This window comes from Sander lucioperca, chromosome 8 (genome assembly GCF_008315115.2).
Source record: "Sander lucioperca isolate FBNREF2018 chromosome 8, SLUC_FBN_1.2, whole genome shotgun sequence".
In the NCBI taxonomy this organism is placed as follows: Eukaryota; Metazoa; Chordata; class Actinopteri; order Perciformes; family Percidae; genus Sander; species Sander lucioperca.
The window spans coordinates 41132836-41149370 of record NC_050180.1 but is presented as its reverse complement, the minus strand read 5'-3'; the positions used below and the strand labels follow the sequence as shown (position 1 = coordinate 41149370).

Sequence of the window (16535 nt, the reverse complement as noted above, 5' to 3'; positions counted from 1 at the left end):
TTAGTTTAGCCTCTTGGCTAGCATATGACGCTCTCACCTTGGCAGCTTCTGCTTTGGCCCGGGCACGGGCAGCACTTGCCGATGATGCAGATGTCATTTTGCTCCTAGCACTGGATACAGATGACTTGTTGCTTGCCATCTTGACCACTTCAAGATATCACAATGCTGCCTTTTCACTATAGTGTTCTCAGTCAGCGTGTTGCAACAGTGATTTAACACCGAGTTAAACCACAGCCAATGAAGACAGACTCGCAGTAAGTTTTGACCTTTTACTGAGCAACTCCATCATTGACATGCTGGTGAAAACTGTAAATGAAGACAACACAAAATATTTAATCCTTTCTCTCTAAATAAACATACTTTTTAACATATTGTCAATGATATGTATTCTCTAACATGTTAATTGTTAAATAAGAACACTTATGGCATTGCCTCTATGATCCTTTTGAGTGGATGCAACCAGATTGTAGGAAGCACATGTACTGCCTGTCTGCTGTAAGCAGGAAGTGGCCGAACCGGAAGTATTAACAAACCGGAAATTACGTCATAGGAGACGACAATATAAATCGAAATAATGAGAACAACATTATTATTTGTTATTATTTTCAACTTCAAATAATAATTTACACATTATTTAAAGAAAATGCCGTAGGGCAACACATAGCTCCTCCAAATACTTGTAAAGAACAATGTTAAGAAGATGTAGCGACGCTGTTTTAACACTGTCTATAAACAAAGATGACACCGCCCCGTCCGTCTGATCAGGCGCCACTGTGTCCGAACAATCAACAGCATCCTGTTGTAATACAGCATATGTTTGAGGGGGAGGGGTGCAGATCAATAGAGAGGGAGGCAGAGGAGGTGACATAGGGGGTGATGATAGGAAGTGTTCCGGATTTAGAGTGGGGGATGATGATGATGATGATGAAAGGGATTGGGGTGAGCCTGTTGCCGTCAGGGGGGCAAATAACCCTGGGTAGTCAGATGGCGTTCCAGGGGACATATCACACCAATCCATATCCTCTGGAAGAAAAACATCACACATTACAATCACAGTAGCAAAAAAAAAAAAGAAAAAAAAAAAGCATTTTAACTATTTTGGCAAATAATTAGCACATACAAATTAGACCCACCGTTTTGTTAGTCTTTGTGTGTGACGATTTTAGGTCTATAGAGGCTCCGGGGGAGGGTCAGAGACTGTTGGGCATCGTCCTCAAATATCAATCTTTTTCTTATGTTCTCATAAGAATTCCTTATTTTGTCTCTTCTGATGACATAGTCAGTGGTGTCAAACTGTGTCTTCAATATCTCCCAGTCACACCATTGTATAAAGAAACCGTTTTTAAACCATTTCTCGTATTCCTCGTTAGATACAGGATATGGCTTTAACTTCCATTCTTCACGACCTCTGTCTGCAACTAGCTTCCCCCTTTCGGTGCATACGCTAAGGAAAATAAAATCCTCTGCTGGTCTGGTGAAACGGTCTGCTTCCACACGATAGATACCGTTCCCATTGCTGTTGTCCCATTGAGACACATACACTAGCTCAGGAAAGCCAGGATTGTCAAGATCCGGGCAGACAATCTCACGAAAAAGACTCCAGTCTTTTACAGACATTGTACAGGCTGTTTTAGCTTTGCTAGATAAATCGACGACAACACTAGTATACACGGCTAATGTCACATACCCGGAACTGTAGCTAATTGAATAACAGTAACCATTGACACCAAAATATTCTAGATCAGCTGTACACTTGTCAGTCATGCTTGTAGAAAAGATATCGGGTCGTAATCTCTTTTTTCTGGGGGCCTGGCTCAAACCGAATGTTGCTCCAGTATTAGTCTCACCACCTCCCCATGACTCTTTTCGAAGGACATGGCTCAAACCAAATGTAGCGGGGTTTGTTCTAGCTGTCTCACCTTCTTCGACACCAGATGATCCGGATTGTTGTCCAAATGCGTGGAAAGACATAGCTGAAAAAACGCAGTCTCTTTTTCTTTCAAACAAAAATAATTAAAAAGCAAGATCCAGAGGCCTTTGTTAGGGAAAAAACGTGGTAACAAGCTAGCCAGCAGACTAGCTAAAAAACGGAGGCTAAAAAAGTGATCAGCCAGCCTTGAAACAAGGGGTTTTAAACACCACAAACCACACCCCTGTAGGGCGTTTTTACAAGTCACCAATAGCAAATCCCCTCTTAACAGCTAGCCATTGGTCTATCAGACGTTTTTACAAATATAATGCGCTGACGTCATTACGTCCGCGAGATGCGCTACCAGAATCGGCCGCTAGAGACACGACCGCGCCGCGAACGTAAGGACGTGATGACGTCATTACGTCAGCGTGCACGCAAGACGTGCACGGAGGTTCGACCAATCACAACGCTAGAAAGACATGCGCGTACCACTACACACACGTGCACACATGTGCACGCGCATTGCTATGCAGTATATACTACTTGGTATCACTCCTTCCAGGCCACAGCAGGTGAAGTTTAACTCCTCCATGTCTGATTCAGCAGTGTGCAGCACTAGCGCCCCCCACGGGTGTGTCAGTTCACCTCTTCTGTTTACATTGTACACCAATGACTGCATCAGCTCTGAGCCAAACCAATATATAGTTAAATTTTCAGATGACACTGTCCTTCTCAGTTTACTCACTAAAGAAAGCAATATAAGTATCCACCAAGTTGCTGTGGACAAGTTTGTCAACTGGTGCGACTCGCATCAACTTCAGATTAACACAAGCAAAACTGTGGAAATACTGGTAGACCCAAGATCAGCTGGCGATCACAGCCCGGTGGCCATCCATGGCTATGACATCAAGCAGGTGTCCTCCTTTAAATATCTAGGAGTTCATATTGATAATGACCTAAGTTGGCGCACACATGTAACAAATGTCTGTGCCAGAACTCATCAGCGTCTTTATTTTTTGCACAGACTTAGAGTGTTTGGGGTCTGTAAAAATATTATGTTAATCTTTTATAGAGCAACAATAGAGTCAATTCTTCGGTATGGTATTACTAGCTAGTTTGGAAATTTGACAGTTAAATCAAAAACTCAGATTTTTAATTTGGTTAAGACGGCAGGTACAATTATGGGAACACCTGCACCCCTCAACCCGCATGAGCTTTTTAATTATGCAACAATCAGGCAACAATGGATTGTAAGGATATTTACTAGCAGTTTTTATAATATGGTAACTTGTAATTTGCACAGCTATTTGAGTAGCCTAGATGTGTCATGTTCATTTGTTTCTCTAACTTCTTTTTTGTTGTTTTTGTTGTTTTGATGTTGTTACTCTTGCAAGGCAAGTTCTCTCTGTCCAAGGCGAATTTCTCCTTAGGGAGACTAATAAAGAGACTTTGACTTTGACTTTGAAAACCAAAGTTGATATAATATAATAGACAATAACTAGTTGTTCCAGAAGAAAACAATCATTAGGCCAAACATGTATTGTTATTAAGCAGCACATCCTATGCTTTATTTCTCATAATGTGTGTGGTATTACATACAGAATATGTCTGGTGCCAAATGGAAACAGAGAAGATCATATACAGAAATAACATTCAAGCTTGGTCACAAAATATAATTCAATATGATTACTTAAGATGTATTTTAGTCTGATGATTTGGATCATGCATATAAAACATTAATATATTTAATGTGGTAAGGGGGGAGAGTGATCTATTTCCTTTACCTATATTCAGATTTCTTTAAAATAAATGTGAACAAACACAATATCTCTACAGTTAAAATGGCGGTACTATATTCTAGAAGCCCATTATGTGAATAACAGAATTAAAGCTTCTTTAGTTTCTCTCTGTGCTTGTTGTGTGTAAAATAATGAAGCAGGAATCATTTTCCATATCTTCTAAAAAAGCTAAAAATCACTCGTCTGATTTGAGGCAGATTCAGGCCGTAAACTAGAGGGTTATTAATGGGGGGAATGATCAAAAACTCCAGGGATAAAACAACAAAAACAAACGGATTCATTTCATCAATGTTATATCGACTTAGCAAAATCTCACAAAACAGTGAGATGCAAAAGTTTACAAATGTGACGATGTGAGGCAGGCAGGTCTGTAACGCCTTTCCTCTGAATTCAGACGAGCTTCTCCTGCAAACAATCAGAATACGTAGATAGGTGTACAGGACAAAGAACAGGGGGATGAAGACGGTTGTCATCGTGATAAACTGACCTACTATGTTGTTCAGAGTTGTGTCCACACAGGAGAGTAGAACCACAGGCCAGTTGGAACAGAACAGCCTGTGCAGTTTATTGCCACACAACGGTAATCGAACAGTAAGGAAGAGACCGAAGCTAATAGCAAATGCAGGGACGAGCACGGCAAAAATCACAAGATGTGTTACCATCTTAAATGTCATGTTACTGTGATAGTGTAAAGGCTGGCAAATAGCAACAAATCTATCGTAGGCCATGATGCTTAGAATAGTCATCTCAAATGATGCATAGGTGTAAATAACATACATCTGAATGAAACATAATGGACGTGAGATTAAATGAGTGTCAGACAGAATGTCCATCAGAAACCTGGGGAAGAAGCCGGCTGAGCCGTACAGAGAGTTAAAAGACAGACAGCAGATAAAAATATACATGGGCTGATGCAGAGACTTCTCCAGACAGACTGTCAGAATAATGACAATGTTAGCAGAGACAATAGTCATGTAGAGTAACAGACACAGACTGAAGAACAGATATCTGAGGGGCCCAAAGTCTACAAACAGAGTGAACTGAAAATACAAAGGATTCAGGCTGTTGTTGCTCTTCATGTCTGCACAACAGCAGAGCTGGAAGAAGAGACGTGAGTGATGAAGGGAAAGGAGGGTTAAACAGATCAATGTACAGTAAATTAGATTAAACTTTTCTCAGCAAAATGTCCTATTTTAACAGTTTAGCAAGACACAAAACATACAATAAGCCTGCATGCATGTAAGTTGCATGAACTGCACATCTCTAACAATTCTGCTTGAAAATATTCAGCACACCTAACACATTTCATTTAGTTAAAAAGTCCAACATGGGTGGAAAAAGGTCAGTGTCACATGAACTAAATCAACAAGCAACTTAACATTTGTCATTGAACAAAATTTCAGTTGAATAAAGAAGAGATGTGTCCAGGTTAACAAGGCTCACAGAGGATAGAGAATCAAATGTCTTTTTCCAGAAGTGAAAACTGTGCAATTGCAATAAACCTGTCTCAAAAGCTTTCCCAATTTATGGAAGTTGTTTACTTGTGACCTATAATAGCTGAGAAAATCAGTACATATATCAGTCAACAGAATAAACAGTGCTATATAGTGTGGCTATAAGTCCTGTTGTCTGTCTAGTTAATACAGTCATACAGATATTTACAAAACAGTCTTTGCATTAGTGTATGTAAATTTAGGAGTTAGAATAATACACAGCACCCTCCCCGACCTACAGCAGACTGAGGCAGCAGCTGAACTTTTATCCTGTTTTTCTGTCACACTGAGAGCAGCAACCTGTAAACACAGGGTCCAAAGGGAGCTACGCTGTGTCACACACTGACTACGTGTGTGTGTGTGCGATGCATCGATATCCCCGAGCCCAGAGTTCCCAGGCCCGACATATTCTTGCATTTTAACCCCACAATTGCATAGACAACATGCTGCATCATGAATGGAACTGTTCCACTAGAGGGCACACCAGAGAACTCAGACCAGATTTGCATGATGTAAGTAAAAAACGGTGGCAAATTCAACAAGGCCACTATATATATAAAAAAGTCTCAGAAGTGAATTTAGTGATCAAATAGCTGACAGAAATTGTAAAAAGTTTCCAGCTGTTGGCCACAAAGGCAAGCCAGGGTTATTCTGATTGTTCTGGTGCTTTGCATTGTGGGATACAGTAGGCGAGATGGACTGGTCCGAGGCCTACTGGAGATTTTCTATGAATCAATACGATATCCGAGTATTTTTGGCATACTGAAGATTTTGCTTTTGTTTGCATACTGCATACTACATGCTACATATTGGCCAAATCAGTACTCACTGCCAGTATAGTATGCGTTTTCGAAAACGGCCTAGGTTGAGGCCTACACAGGTGTCAGCCTATTACCTGATTGACCCTCCCAGACTGCCAGCTCCTGCAGGAGGAGGCCAATGAAGCCACAGCAGGCAGAAAGGGAGGGGTCGTAATAGTTGCTATTCTGAAAATCCCGTGGCTACGGGAAACCAACAACAATTTTTCGAGGTAGCAAGCTACACGCTGAATATGGCAGGTTTTAAAGAACATTTGGATGGTGCAATAAGGCAGGCCTGCCTGGTCATTTCAGGGAATGATTGTTCGGATTTACAAAGAATATGTAAACAGTATTTTCTATCTAACTGGGATGTTATGGGACCGATTGGCGGGAATTGCTTTGGACGAAATACACACGGTGATACACTGGTAAGAGCTAATGAGGTTTAACCATGTATCAGCTAATTTAAATAGCTCACATTACTGTATTGTGTCAACAGTTAACTTCAATTAATATTGTATGTGGCGTTTTCTTTTGCGGGGTGCAAATGTTCCAAAACAAGTTCCTTCACAAGACTATTTGCAGAGCCACTGTCATTGTGGCACTATATATGATCATACTTTAGCACTGCCCATGATGATTTCATTGGTTTAAAAAATGTAATAACCCAGAGTGTTTTTTTCTCCTATCCAAGAATGCATCTGTGATGTAGCCAGACCTTCCTCCGCAGCACTGTGGAAAAAGTGGAGATATGTCTGGCAATGTTAGACTAGGCTTATGCAACAAAAGCATGTTGGTTAATGTAAGGTAAATATTGTGGTTGTGGGTTGCTAGAGAGACCTTCAGTCAGCAGTTGATGCAAATTAAATTCAGCCAGAGCAAACCCCAGCACTGTATTTTCACTTTAATTTTGAGATTACATTTCTTTTGCTAGAGTTTGTTTTATTCTTTCTCAAATTCTTATTTTTATGATGTTTAAGATGTTGGTTGGATTATTTTGACACAAATGTGATTCCATAGTTATGGCTGTAGACTGTCTTGTTTATTCCTATATCATTATAATCTTGTGTTATTAAAATTACAAAGGGAAATTGGTTCACAACAGTTTAACAAATTAATAGATTAGATTAGATTCAACTTTGTCATTGCACAAGCAAGGACAACCAGTACAACGAAATGCAGTTTTACATCTAACCAGTAGTGCAACCATTAAAAGTGCTTTTCCTTTATAGCAGTGCTTAAAAAAAAGACATAAAACACAGAATGCAGTATGATCATGTTAGTCCATTATTAAAGTGCATTAGCAAGTAAAGTGCATAGAGTTCTGAGAAATCAGACAGTATATATTGTATATAGTATAATAGTAGAGACAGAATGCAGTATGATCATATATAGTGCATTGTTGAGGTGCATTAATAAAGTGCACAGTAATCAGAGGTAGTCAGACAGACCATAGTCCATGTGCCAAAGGAGAGGGGGCGGAGCGGGGCTGCGCAGGGGCAAAGGCTAGTGTTGGGTCTTGGTATTGAACAGCATTATGGTGTTGTGAAAAAAGCTGTTTCTGAGCCTGCTGGTGCTAAGGCTCCTGTAACGTCTCCCAGATTGCAGGATGGAGAACAGTCCATGACTGGGGTGTGTGTGGTACTCGATGATATTGTTTGCACGTCGCAGACACCGTAAGAGATGAAGGTCAGGGAGTAATGTGCCAATGATTTTTTTTAGCAGTTTTCACCACTCGCTGTAGGGCTTTCCTGTTAGCCATTGTGCAGTTCCCATACCACACCGTGAAGCAGTTAGTGAGGATGCTCTCGACTGTGCAGCGATAGAAGTTATGTAGGATCTGACGGGAGAGTCCAGCTTTTTTCAGTTGTCTGAGGAAGAAGAGGCATTGTTGAGCTTTCTTGATCAGAGTGGAGGTATTGAGTGACCAGGAGAGGTCTTGTGAGATGTGGACACCCAGGAGCTTGAAGCTGGTGACCTGCTCTACTTCAGCCCCATTGATATGAATGGGTGTGTGGATGCCTGCCTTTGCTTTCCAGAAGTCGACAGTGAGTTCTTTGGTTTTGGAGGTGTTGAGCGCAAGGTTGTTATTTTTCGCACCATGCAGCCAAGTTCTGCACTTCCTCCCTGTAGGCTGATTCATCATTGTTCCTGATCAAGCCGAGCACCGTTGTGTCGTCTGCAAATTTGATGATGGAGTTAGTGTTGAGAATGGGGGAGCAGTCATGGGTGAAGAGGGTGTACAGTAATGGGCTCAGCACACACCCTTGTGGCACACCAGTGTTTAGAGGAAGTGTAGTGGAGGAGAGGTTATTTAACCTCACCGTCTGGGGTCTGTTGATCAGAAAGTCCAATATCCAGTTGCAGATGGATATGCCGATGCCAAGCCTGTGTAAGTTTGTGATCAGATCAGATGGTGTGACTGTATTCAAAGCTGAGTGGAAGTCGATGAATAGCATCCTAGCATATGAATTGCTATTATCTAGATGGGTGAGGGCAGAGTGGAGGGCTGTGGATATCAATCAATAATAAAACAGAATAAACACAGTGGAACATACAAAGCTAAAATTATTGTGAGACCAAATTCCCACCAAACTCTCTTGACATCCTATCAGTTTTAGTGGGTTTTTACAGCTGAAAGTCCGGACCAAGGTTCATGTTTTTGTTACATTGTATACATTTGATCTGGTAAGTTTGGGGTTTACACTGCATGTATGTAAGCGCACTAAAGAACTATACATGACAACACTACGCCCTGTCATCATCACATATGTGAGCTGAATCTCACGACTGTTGGAACTGATTGGTCTGTAGACGGTCTTCCCCGTCCTCTCGTATCCTCTCTTTGTTTTTTTCAACAGATTGGCTGCCGTGGCTCTTTTTGTTTTGTTGCGATGTGGGAAGGTTTCACACCTGAAATTTTGGTTCGGATCAAACTGAAAAGTCTGAAAGTCTGGACCAAACAAAGTAGGGGTGAAAGCCCCCTTGATTCAAGATGGCGCCGCTGTGTGTGTTTTGCTGCTTGCCTCTGCTGAGATTGTTGTTGATTTTCCTGTTCCTACTACTTGTCACTTGAAATGTGTCACCGTTGCTGGTGTATGACCGCCAGACCCTTTTAAGAATCTGTCTCTGGCGGACATTCGAATACGCCGCCGCCTTTCTTGGTGTCCATACCGGCCTATCTACGGCGTGAGCCCTGCCTGCTGCTCTGCAATAATCACTGCAGGAGACGCAGCAAGAGAGGCGGAGTTCGTGCCAGGCTTAGAGTATTACCTGGCATCATCCTCCACATGTGATACGGGCTATCCATGTGTCGGGTTTTCTGCAGAGTTCATCGGCTTCAATCTGCGACGTTCTTCGGTATACAGTTACCGGTGGCTCCGGTCGACTGTACCTGACTCCGGGTGCCCACCTCCCCGCTGTTGGAACGTGAAGCAATCCAAGTGAGGCTGCGTGCACGGGAATCGCTCAGTCGTGCTTCCCAACAGACTGAACGGCGTTCAATTTGCATGGCGCTGATCAATACCAGATCACTCACGAATAAGACTCTTATCCTCAGTGACTTTTTTATGACCAATGCTTTGGACTTTCTTTTGTTGACGGAAACCTGGCTGAAACCAGGTGACAACAGCGCCTTCTCAGAGCTCCTTCCCCCAGCTGTTCTTTCCTCAACTCCCCGCGAGTGTCAGGTCGAGGCGGTGGTCTGGCCACTCTCTTCAAGGATGAGTACAGATGAAGATTATTACCTGCATTCTGTTTGTGGTTGATCTGGATTCTCCTGTGTTGTGTGCAGTTATTTATCGCCCACCAAAACTCAACAAGGATTTTATGCTCGAGTTTTCTAAGTTCTTAGCTGATGTTGTTCCAAAATACGACAAGCTCCTGGTTTGTGGGGACTTCAATATCCATGTGTGTTGCCCCTCAAACCCATTTGCTAATGATTTTAAAACCCTTTTGAACTCTTTTGGCCTTAATCAATGTGTGGAAAGGCCGACACATCATCTTGGCCACACCTTGCATCTCATCATCTCCTATGGGCTTTCAGTTTCACTCAGAGAAATAACAGAAACTGGTATCTCAGATCGCTTCCCCATCAGATTTGAGATCAGTGTTCCTCCACCTGCTAGTAAGCCTAGCTCCTCAGCTTCTAGGCGCCGCTGCATCAGCTCCTCTTCAGCTGGAGAGTTTGCTTCTGCGTTTTTGGGCTCTTAGTTTTATGCCATGAATGGTCTGGTATCTCCCTCTTCCCCAGATAACATTCTCTCTGTGTTCCATTCCACAAGCACTGAAATCCTAGACTATATTGCTCCTCTTTGGACTAAATATATTAAACCTAAGGCGGACCCCTGGCTAAGTGACACCACAAGGGCCCTTAGGCAACACTGTATCACTTACACTTACATGTATCACTGGGTTTATTAAGGGACAGCCACATACCAGAAGGCTGTGAAGGTGGTGAAGCATCTCTCTTCTGTCATAGCTAGCAGTTGCCATGAACCAAGAATGTTATTTAACACTATAAACTCTGTCGTGAATCCATGCTCCGACAGAGGTTTCAACCAGTACCTGTGAGAAGTTTCTCTGTTATTTTATCGACAAAGTAGCATCTGTCAGGCAATACGCTAGTGTTAATTTTAATGTATTTGGACCTGCTGCTCCTGTGCACTCTGCTGTGTTTGAGGAATTTAAGCCAGTTTCTCTGACGTTGCTCACTGAAGAAGTGCAACACATGAAACCTACCAACTGTCCCTTAGACATTGTTCCCACCAGGATGGTGAAGGAGTTTTTAATAGCACCATTGAGTCGAGTCTACGTACTTTTTTTAATTCTTGTCTTAGTTTAGGTTCTGTCCCAGCTGCCTTTAAACATGCTGTGGTCAGGCCCCTACTTAAGAAGCCTCATCTTGACCCCACAGTGTTGTCCAATTTTAGACCAGTCTGTCATCTGCCTTTTCTTTCAAAGGTTTTGGAAAAAGTTGATTTCATACAGTTACAAGCCTTTTTTGCAACAGAACTCTGTATTTGAAAAATTTCAATCTGGTTTCAGATCACGTCATAGCACTGAGTCTGCACTGCTGAGAGTACACAATGATATTGCCTTGTCTGTAGATGCCGGGAATCCTGCTATTTTAGTGCTTTTGGACCTCACAGCGGCTTTCGATACAGTGGACCATGCAGTCCTCCTCTCTCGCCTTGATCATTGCGTAGGCATCCGCGGCTCGGCACTTCAATGGTTTAGCTCCTATTTGGCAAATAGGAGCTTCTCTGACATGATTAGTGACCTCTCCTTGTCATCTGCTCCTCTCTCTTGTGGGGTACCCCAGGGTTCAATTCTTGGCCCCATCCTGTTTTCCTTATATATGTTGCCTTTAGGGGCTATTATAGGAAAGCACAACCTGTCATTTCATCGTTATGCAGATGATTTGCTAATTTATTTGTCTATGAAACCGAATGACAGTGTCGCACTAAACTACCTGTTTAGTTGTATTAATGATATTAAACTGCCCATATTATGGGCATATTTATTAAAAAATCACTTTTTCTGGGATTTGGGGTGTTATTTTGTGTCTCTGGTGCTTCCACACGCATACAAACTTTGAAAAAAAACCCATCCATGCTGTTTAGAGTGAGATACGGGTTTCTGAATGTGTCCTGCCTTCAGTCTGCGGGTGAGCTGGTCAAAATCTGCATGGCTTTCTACGTAACTAGCCAAGACGAGGGGCCTAGGGGGCTAACCATTAGCATGCTAGCTCGTTCTCAATGGCAAAACACTGCTACAACACACACAAATTCACCCTAATCTACAAAATAAATTGTATAGAACTACTTACATGTCCCTGTTCTGCAGGTATTCCACACAAAGTTGGAAGTGCGCCCTCATTTAGAAGAAGTCTCCCGGCTAATCCTGCCTTGTACAGGCCGAAGTTGCAGAAACACCTAGCTAGCTCATGTAATCCTTACCTAGCTACTGCGCATGTGCGACTGACAACAAAGATCTTACAGAAGTTGAGAGGTCTCACTCTGTAGCTAAAACAGAGACCTGACACAGGGTGAAAAGAGGATATGCAGCAATGTGCAGTACAACAAAAATATGGTGTTTTTTTGAAAATTAAACCATGTAAACCTATTCTGATACAATCTCAAATTACAATTATGAACCTGAAAATGAGCATAATATGGCCACTTTAAGTTGTGGCTTTCACAACACTTTCTTAACCTGAACGAAGCTAAAACTGAGTGTATCATCTTCAGTACTTCAGGCACGCTAAACGGTCCAGCTTTGAGTTTGGGAGCTCTGGCTTCATACCTTAAGCCAGTTGTCAAAAATGTGTGGGTTACTTTTGATTGCAACATGAAATTTGACAAGCAGATCAGCAATGTTGTTAAAATGAGCTTTTTCCAGCTTCGTCTCCTGGCTAAAGTTAAGCACTTCCTTAACAGGCATGAGCTAGAAAAGACGATTCATGCTTTTATTAGTTCAAGGTTGGATTACTGTAATGCTCTCTATGTTGGTCTGAATCAGACCTCCATCTCACGACTTCAACTTGTGCAAAATGCTGCTGCTCGCTTTTTAACAAATACATCTAGACATGCACACATCACTCCCGTTCTTTACACCCTACATTGGCTCCCTGTGCTTTTTAGAATCGATTTTAAGATTTGATTGTTTGTTTTCAAGGCCTTAAATGGCCTGGCCCCGGAGTATTTGTCTGAGATTTTAACCCTGCGTGAGCACAACCGGTCATTGCGGTCTTCACATCAACTGGTTTTAGAAGTCCCAAGGTCAAGGTATAAACGATGGGGTGATCTGGCTTTTGCAGTTGCTGCCCCGAGACTCTGGAACAAGTTACCCCCTGATATGCACACTATTACAGATGCTGCTCTTTTTACATCCAAACTCAAAACCTATTTGTTTAGAATGTCTTTTAATATGTAGTAGTGGTGTGACAATTTCACTCTCCTCCTCCTGTTTCTATGTAACCTTTTCTGATTTCACTGTTTTCAATTTTTCATTCAACCGATTCTCACTCCCATCTCATAAAATACGGAAACTTGGTCAGGTGCCTTTGTCGTTGTTATTAAGTTAAGGAAAATGTCGTGGGTGGGTTTCCGTTTCCGTGACATGCGGGAACGGGACGGTTGAGTTTAGGAAAAGGTCGTGGGTGGGCTTACGTTTCCGTGACACGCGGGAATAACGGGACGGTTGGTTTAGGAAAAGGTCGTGGGTAGGCGTGGTGATGCCGCAGTGGATATGATACATGCCTTTGGTGTGGGAGACCTGGGTTCGAATCCCACTGTGATACATCAACCAATGTGTCCCTGAGCAAGACACTTAACCCCTAGTTGCTCCAGAGGTGTGCGACCTCTGACATATATAGCAATTGTAAGTCGCTTTGGATAAAAGCATCAGCTAAATGACATGTAATGTAATGTAATGTAATGGGCTTACGCTTCCGTCACATGCGGGAATAACGGGACGGTTCCCACCCCAACCAACCTCCCTATGCGGAATTGCGGACTTACATACTACTCTCTAAACCTCATGTAGCTGCTGCTCTCCCCGGTACGTTATACAAACACGCTGAAGGGCGCTTTTTTTGTTGCTTCAGACGCTGACAGCCACTGTCCAAACATCCGTATTTTACGAGTTCGGAGTGAGAACGGGTTGGTTTCATTCTTTTTATCGTAGGATATGTTGTTTTATTTTTGGTTTCTGATGTAAAGCACTTTGGATACCTGCTGGTTGCTGTAAAGTGCTATATAAATAAATGTTGATTGAATGATTGATTAATTGATTGATTTGTTCTAGGCTTTCATATCGAAGCCCAATGTTTATTTACCTTCATTCTGCCTCAAAAAAGCAGGACATTATATCTTTTCTAACATGTTCTTTATCATTTCTGTGAGAAATAGACAAAAGAGAAATGTATTAACATTCTAGACCAATTCAACCTCACAATATGGGTTTCAAAGATGTATTTTAGCCTGTGGAGCTGTACGTTCAACCATATACAATTTGTGCAATGTTTATATTATTGTTGTGGTTCAGATTGATTACAATTACTCTTGAAAATGGTGTTACTAGATTGAATGTGCACAACAGGGTTGATGTTTTACAAGCTTTTTTAGAAATTAAAACCAGACAGACCAGAGGTTGTGAAAAATACTTTAGGTCTCAGTTATTCTTATTTTTGATATTTACTAAATTTTGACACAAATCTGATTCCATACTCATAGGCAGTGTTGTTTATTCAATATCCTACATCATTATAATGTTATCATGATTAGAAAAGGGCAACTCATTCACAACAAACCACAAAATAATATTAAAACAGAATGAACGGTGTAACACACAGGTTAAAATATTGTGAGACCAAATTCCCATCAAACACACCTAAAATCCTATCACTTCTAGTTTGATCTAGGTCAGTGGTTCCCAAAGTGGGGTCTGGGGATCTGAATGGGTCACTGAGGGGGTTCCATGGGGTCCCCAGCAAAAGGGAAAATTATTATTTTCACTATAATTCTATCAATTAGTTACACCATGAAAGAATGTATGACTATTTTAATCATGGATTTCATACACTTGTTTTAATAAAATATCCTAAAGGAAAAATCTTGTCAAATGGGGTCCTCTGACCTAATTTATGTCAGTTTTTGTGTGTACTGTATTACTGTATGTGAAAAAGTTTGGAAACCACTGTTCTAGGTTATGATATCAATGGCCCAAGTTTTATTGGCCTTCAATGAGCCTAAAAAAAAAAAACATGCTTTAAAATTTAATGAGTGAGAAATAGATTGAAACAGTTGAAACTAATTCAAACCAACAATGTGAGTTTCAAAGCCCCCCTTAAGATTTATGTAATAGCAAACAAGATCTATGGACAAATACATTAACATATTCTAGAAGCATATTTTGTAGCTTAGCAATCTATGGTTTGCTAAATGTGCATTTTAAGTTTTACATTTTCGCAGCAGGAAAACTCTTCAAAAATCTTAATATCACTCCTTTGATTTGAGGCAGATTCATGCCGTAAACTAGAGGGTTATTAATGGGGGGGATCATCAAATACTCTAAAGATAAAACAACTGTGATGATAGGATTAATTTTATCAGTTTCAAAACGAGTCAATGACAGCTCACAGAAGAGAGAGAAAGAATAGGTCATGAATGTGACGATGTGAGGCAGGCAGGTCTGTAACGCCTTTCCTCTGAATTCAGACGAGCTTCTCCTGCAAACAAGCAGAATACGTAGATAGGTGTACAGGACAAAGAACAGGGGGGTGAAGATGGTTGTTATCGTGACAAACTGACCTACTATGTTGTTCAGAGTTGTGTCCACACAGGAGAGCTGAACCACAGGCCAGTTGGAACAGAAAAGTCTGTGCAGTTTATTGCCACACAACGGTAATCGCACAGTAAGGAAGAGACCGAAACCATTAGCAAATGCAGGGTAGAGCACGGCAAAAATCACAAGATGTGTTACCATCTTAAATGTAATTTTACTGTGATAGTGTAAAGGCTGGCAAATAGCAACAAATCTATCGTAGGCCATGATGCCGAGGAGAGTCAGCTCAAATGATGCATAGGTGTAAATAACATACATCTGAATGAAACATAATGGACGTGAGATCAAATGAGTGTCAGACAGAATGTCCATCAGAAACCTGGGGAAGAAGCCGGCTGAACCGTACAGAGAGTTAAAAGACAGACAGCAGATAAAAATATACATGGGCTGATGCAGAGACTTCTCCAGACAGACTGTCAGAATAATGACAATGTTAGCAGAGACAATAGTCATGTAGAGTAACAGACACAGACTGAAGAACAGATATCTGAAAGGCCCAAAGTCTGCAAACAGAGTGAACTGAAAATACAAAGGATTCAGGCTGTTGTTGCTCTTCATGTCTGCACAACAGCAGAGCTGGAAGAAGAGCAGTGAGTGATGAAGGGAAAGGAGGGTTAAACAGATCAATGTACAGTAAATTAGATTAACGTTTTCTCAGCAAAATGTCCTATTTTATCAGATTAGCAAGACACAAAACATACAATAAGCCTGCATGCATGTAAATTGCATAAACTCCGCATCTCTAACAATTCTGCTTGAAAATATTCAGCACACCTAACACATTTCATTTAGTTAAAAAGACATGTCCAACAAATAGATGAAGAGAAAAAAAAGAAATGTGTCCAGGTTAACAAGGCTCACAAAGGATAGAGAATCAAATGTCTTTTTCCAAAAGTGAAAACTTTGCAATTGCAATAAACCTGTCTCAAAAGCTTTCCCAATTTATGGAAGTTGTTTACTTGTGACCTATAATAGCTGAGAAAATCAGTACATATATCAGCTAACAGAATAAACAGTGCTATATAGTGTGGCTATAAGTCTTGTTGTCTGTCTGGTTGACACAGTCATAAAAATATTCACAAAACAGTCTTTGCATCAGTGTATGTAAACTTTTAGAATAATACACAGCACCCCTCCCCTGACCTACAGCAGACTGAGGCAGCAGCTGAACTTTTATCCTGTT

General features: G+C 41.3%; 2 protein-coding genes across 2 annotated transcripts; both read right to left on the bottom strand.

Moving 5' to 3' along the window:
• Positions 1 to 3854: 3854 nt before the first annotated feature.
• On the bottom strand, positions 3855 to 4851 carry LOC116046685 (olfactory receptor 51I2-like). Its single transcript, XM_031295084.1, has one exon. The coding sequence runs from the start codon at positions 4788 to 4790 to the stop codon at positions 3855 to 3857; it is 936 nt and encodes a 311-aa protein (XP_031150944.1). The 5' UTR covers positions 4791 to 4851.
• Positions 4852 to 14965: 10114 nt separating this feature from the next.
• LOC116046612 (olfactory receptor 56A4-like) lies at positions 14966 to 15918 on the bottom strand. Its single transcript, XM_031295007.2, has one exon. The coding sequence runs from the start codon at positions 15908 to 15910 to the stop codon at positions 14966 to 14968; it is 945 nt and encodes a 314-aa protein (XP_031150867.1). The 5' UTR covers positions 15911 to 15918.
• Positions 15919 to 16535: the final 617 nt, after the last annotated feature.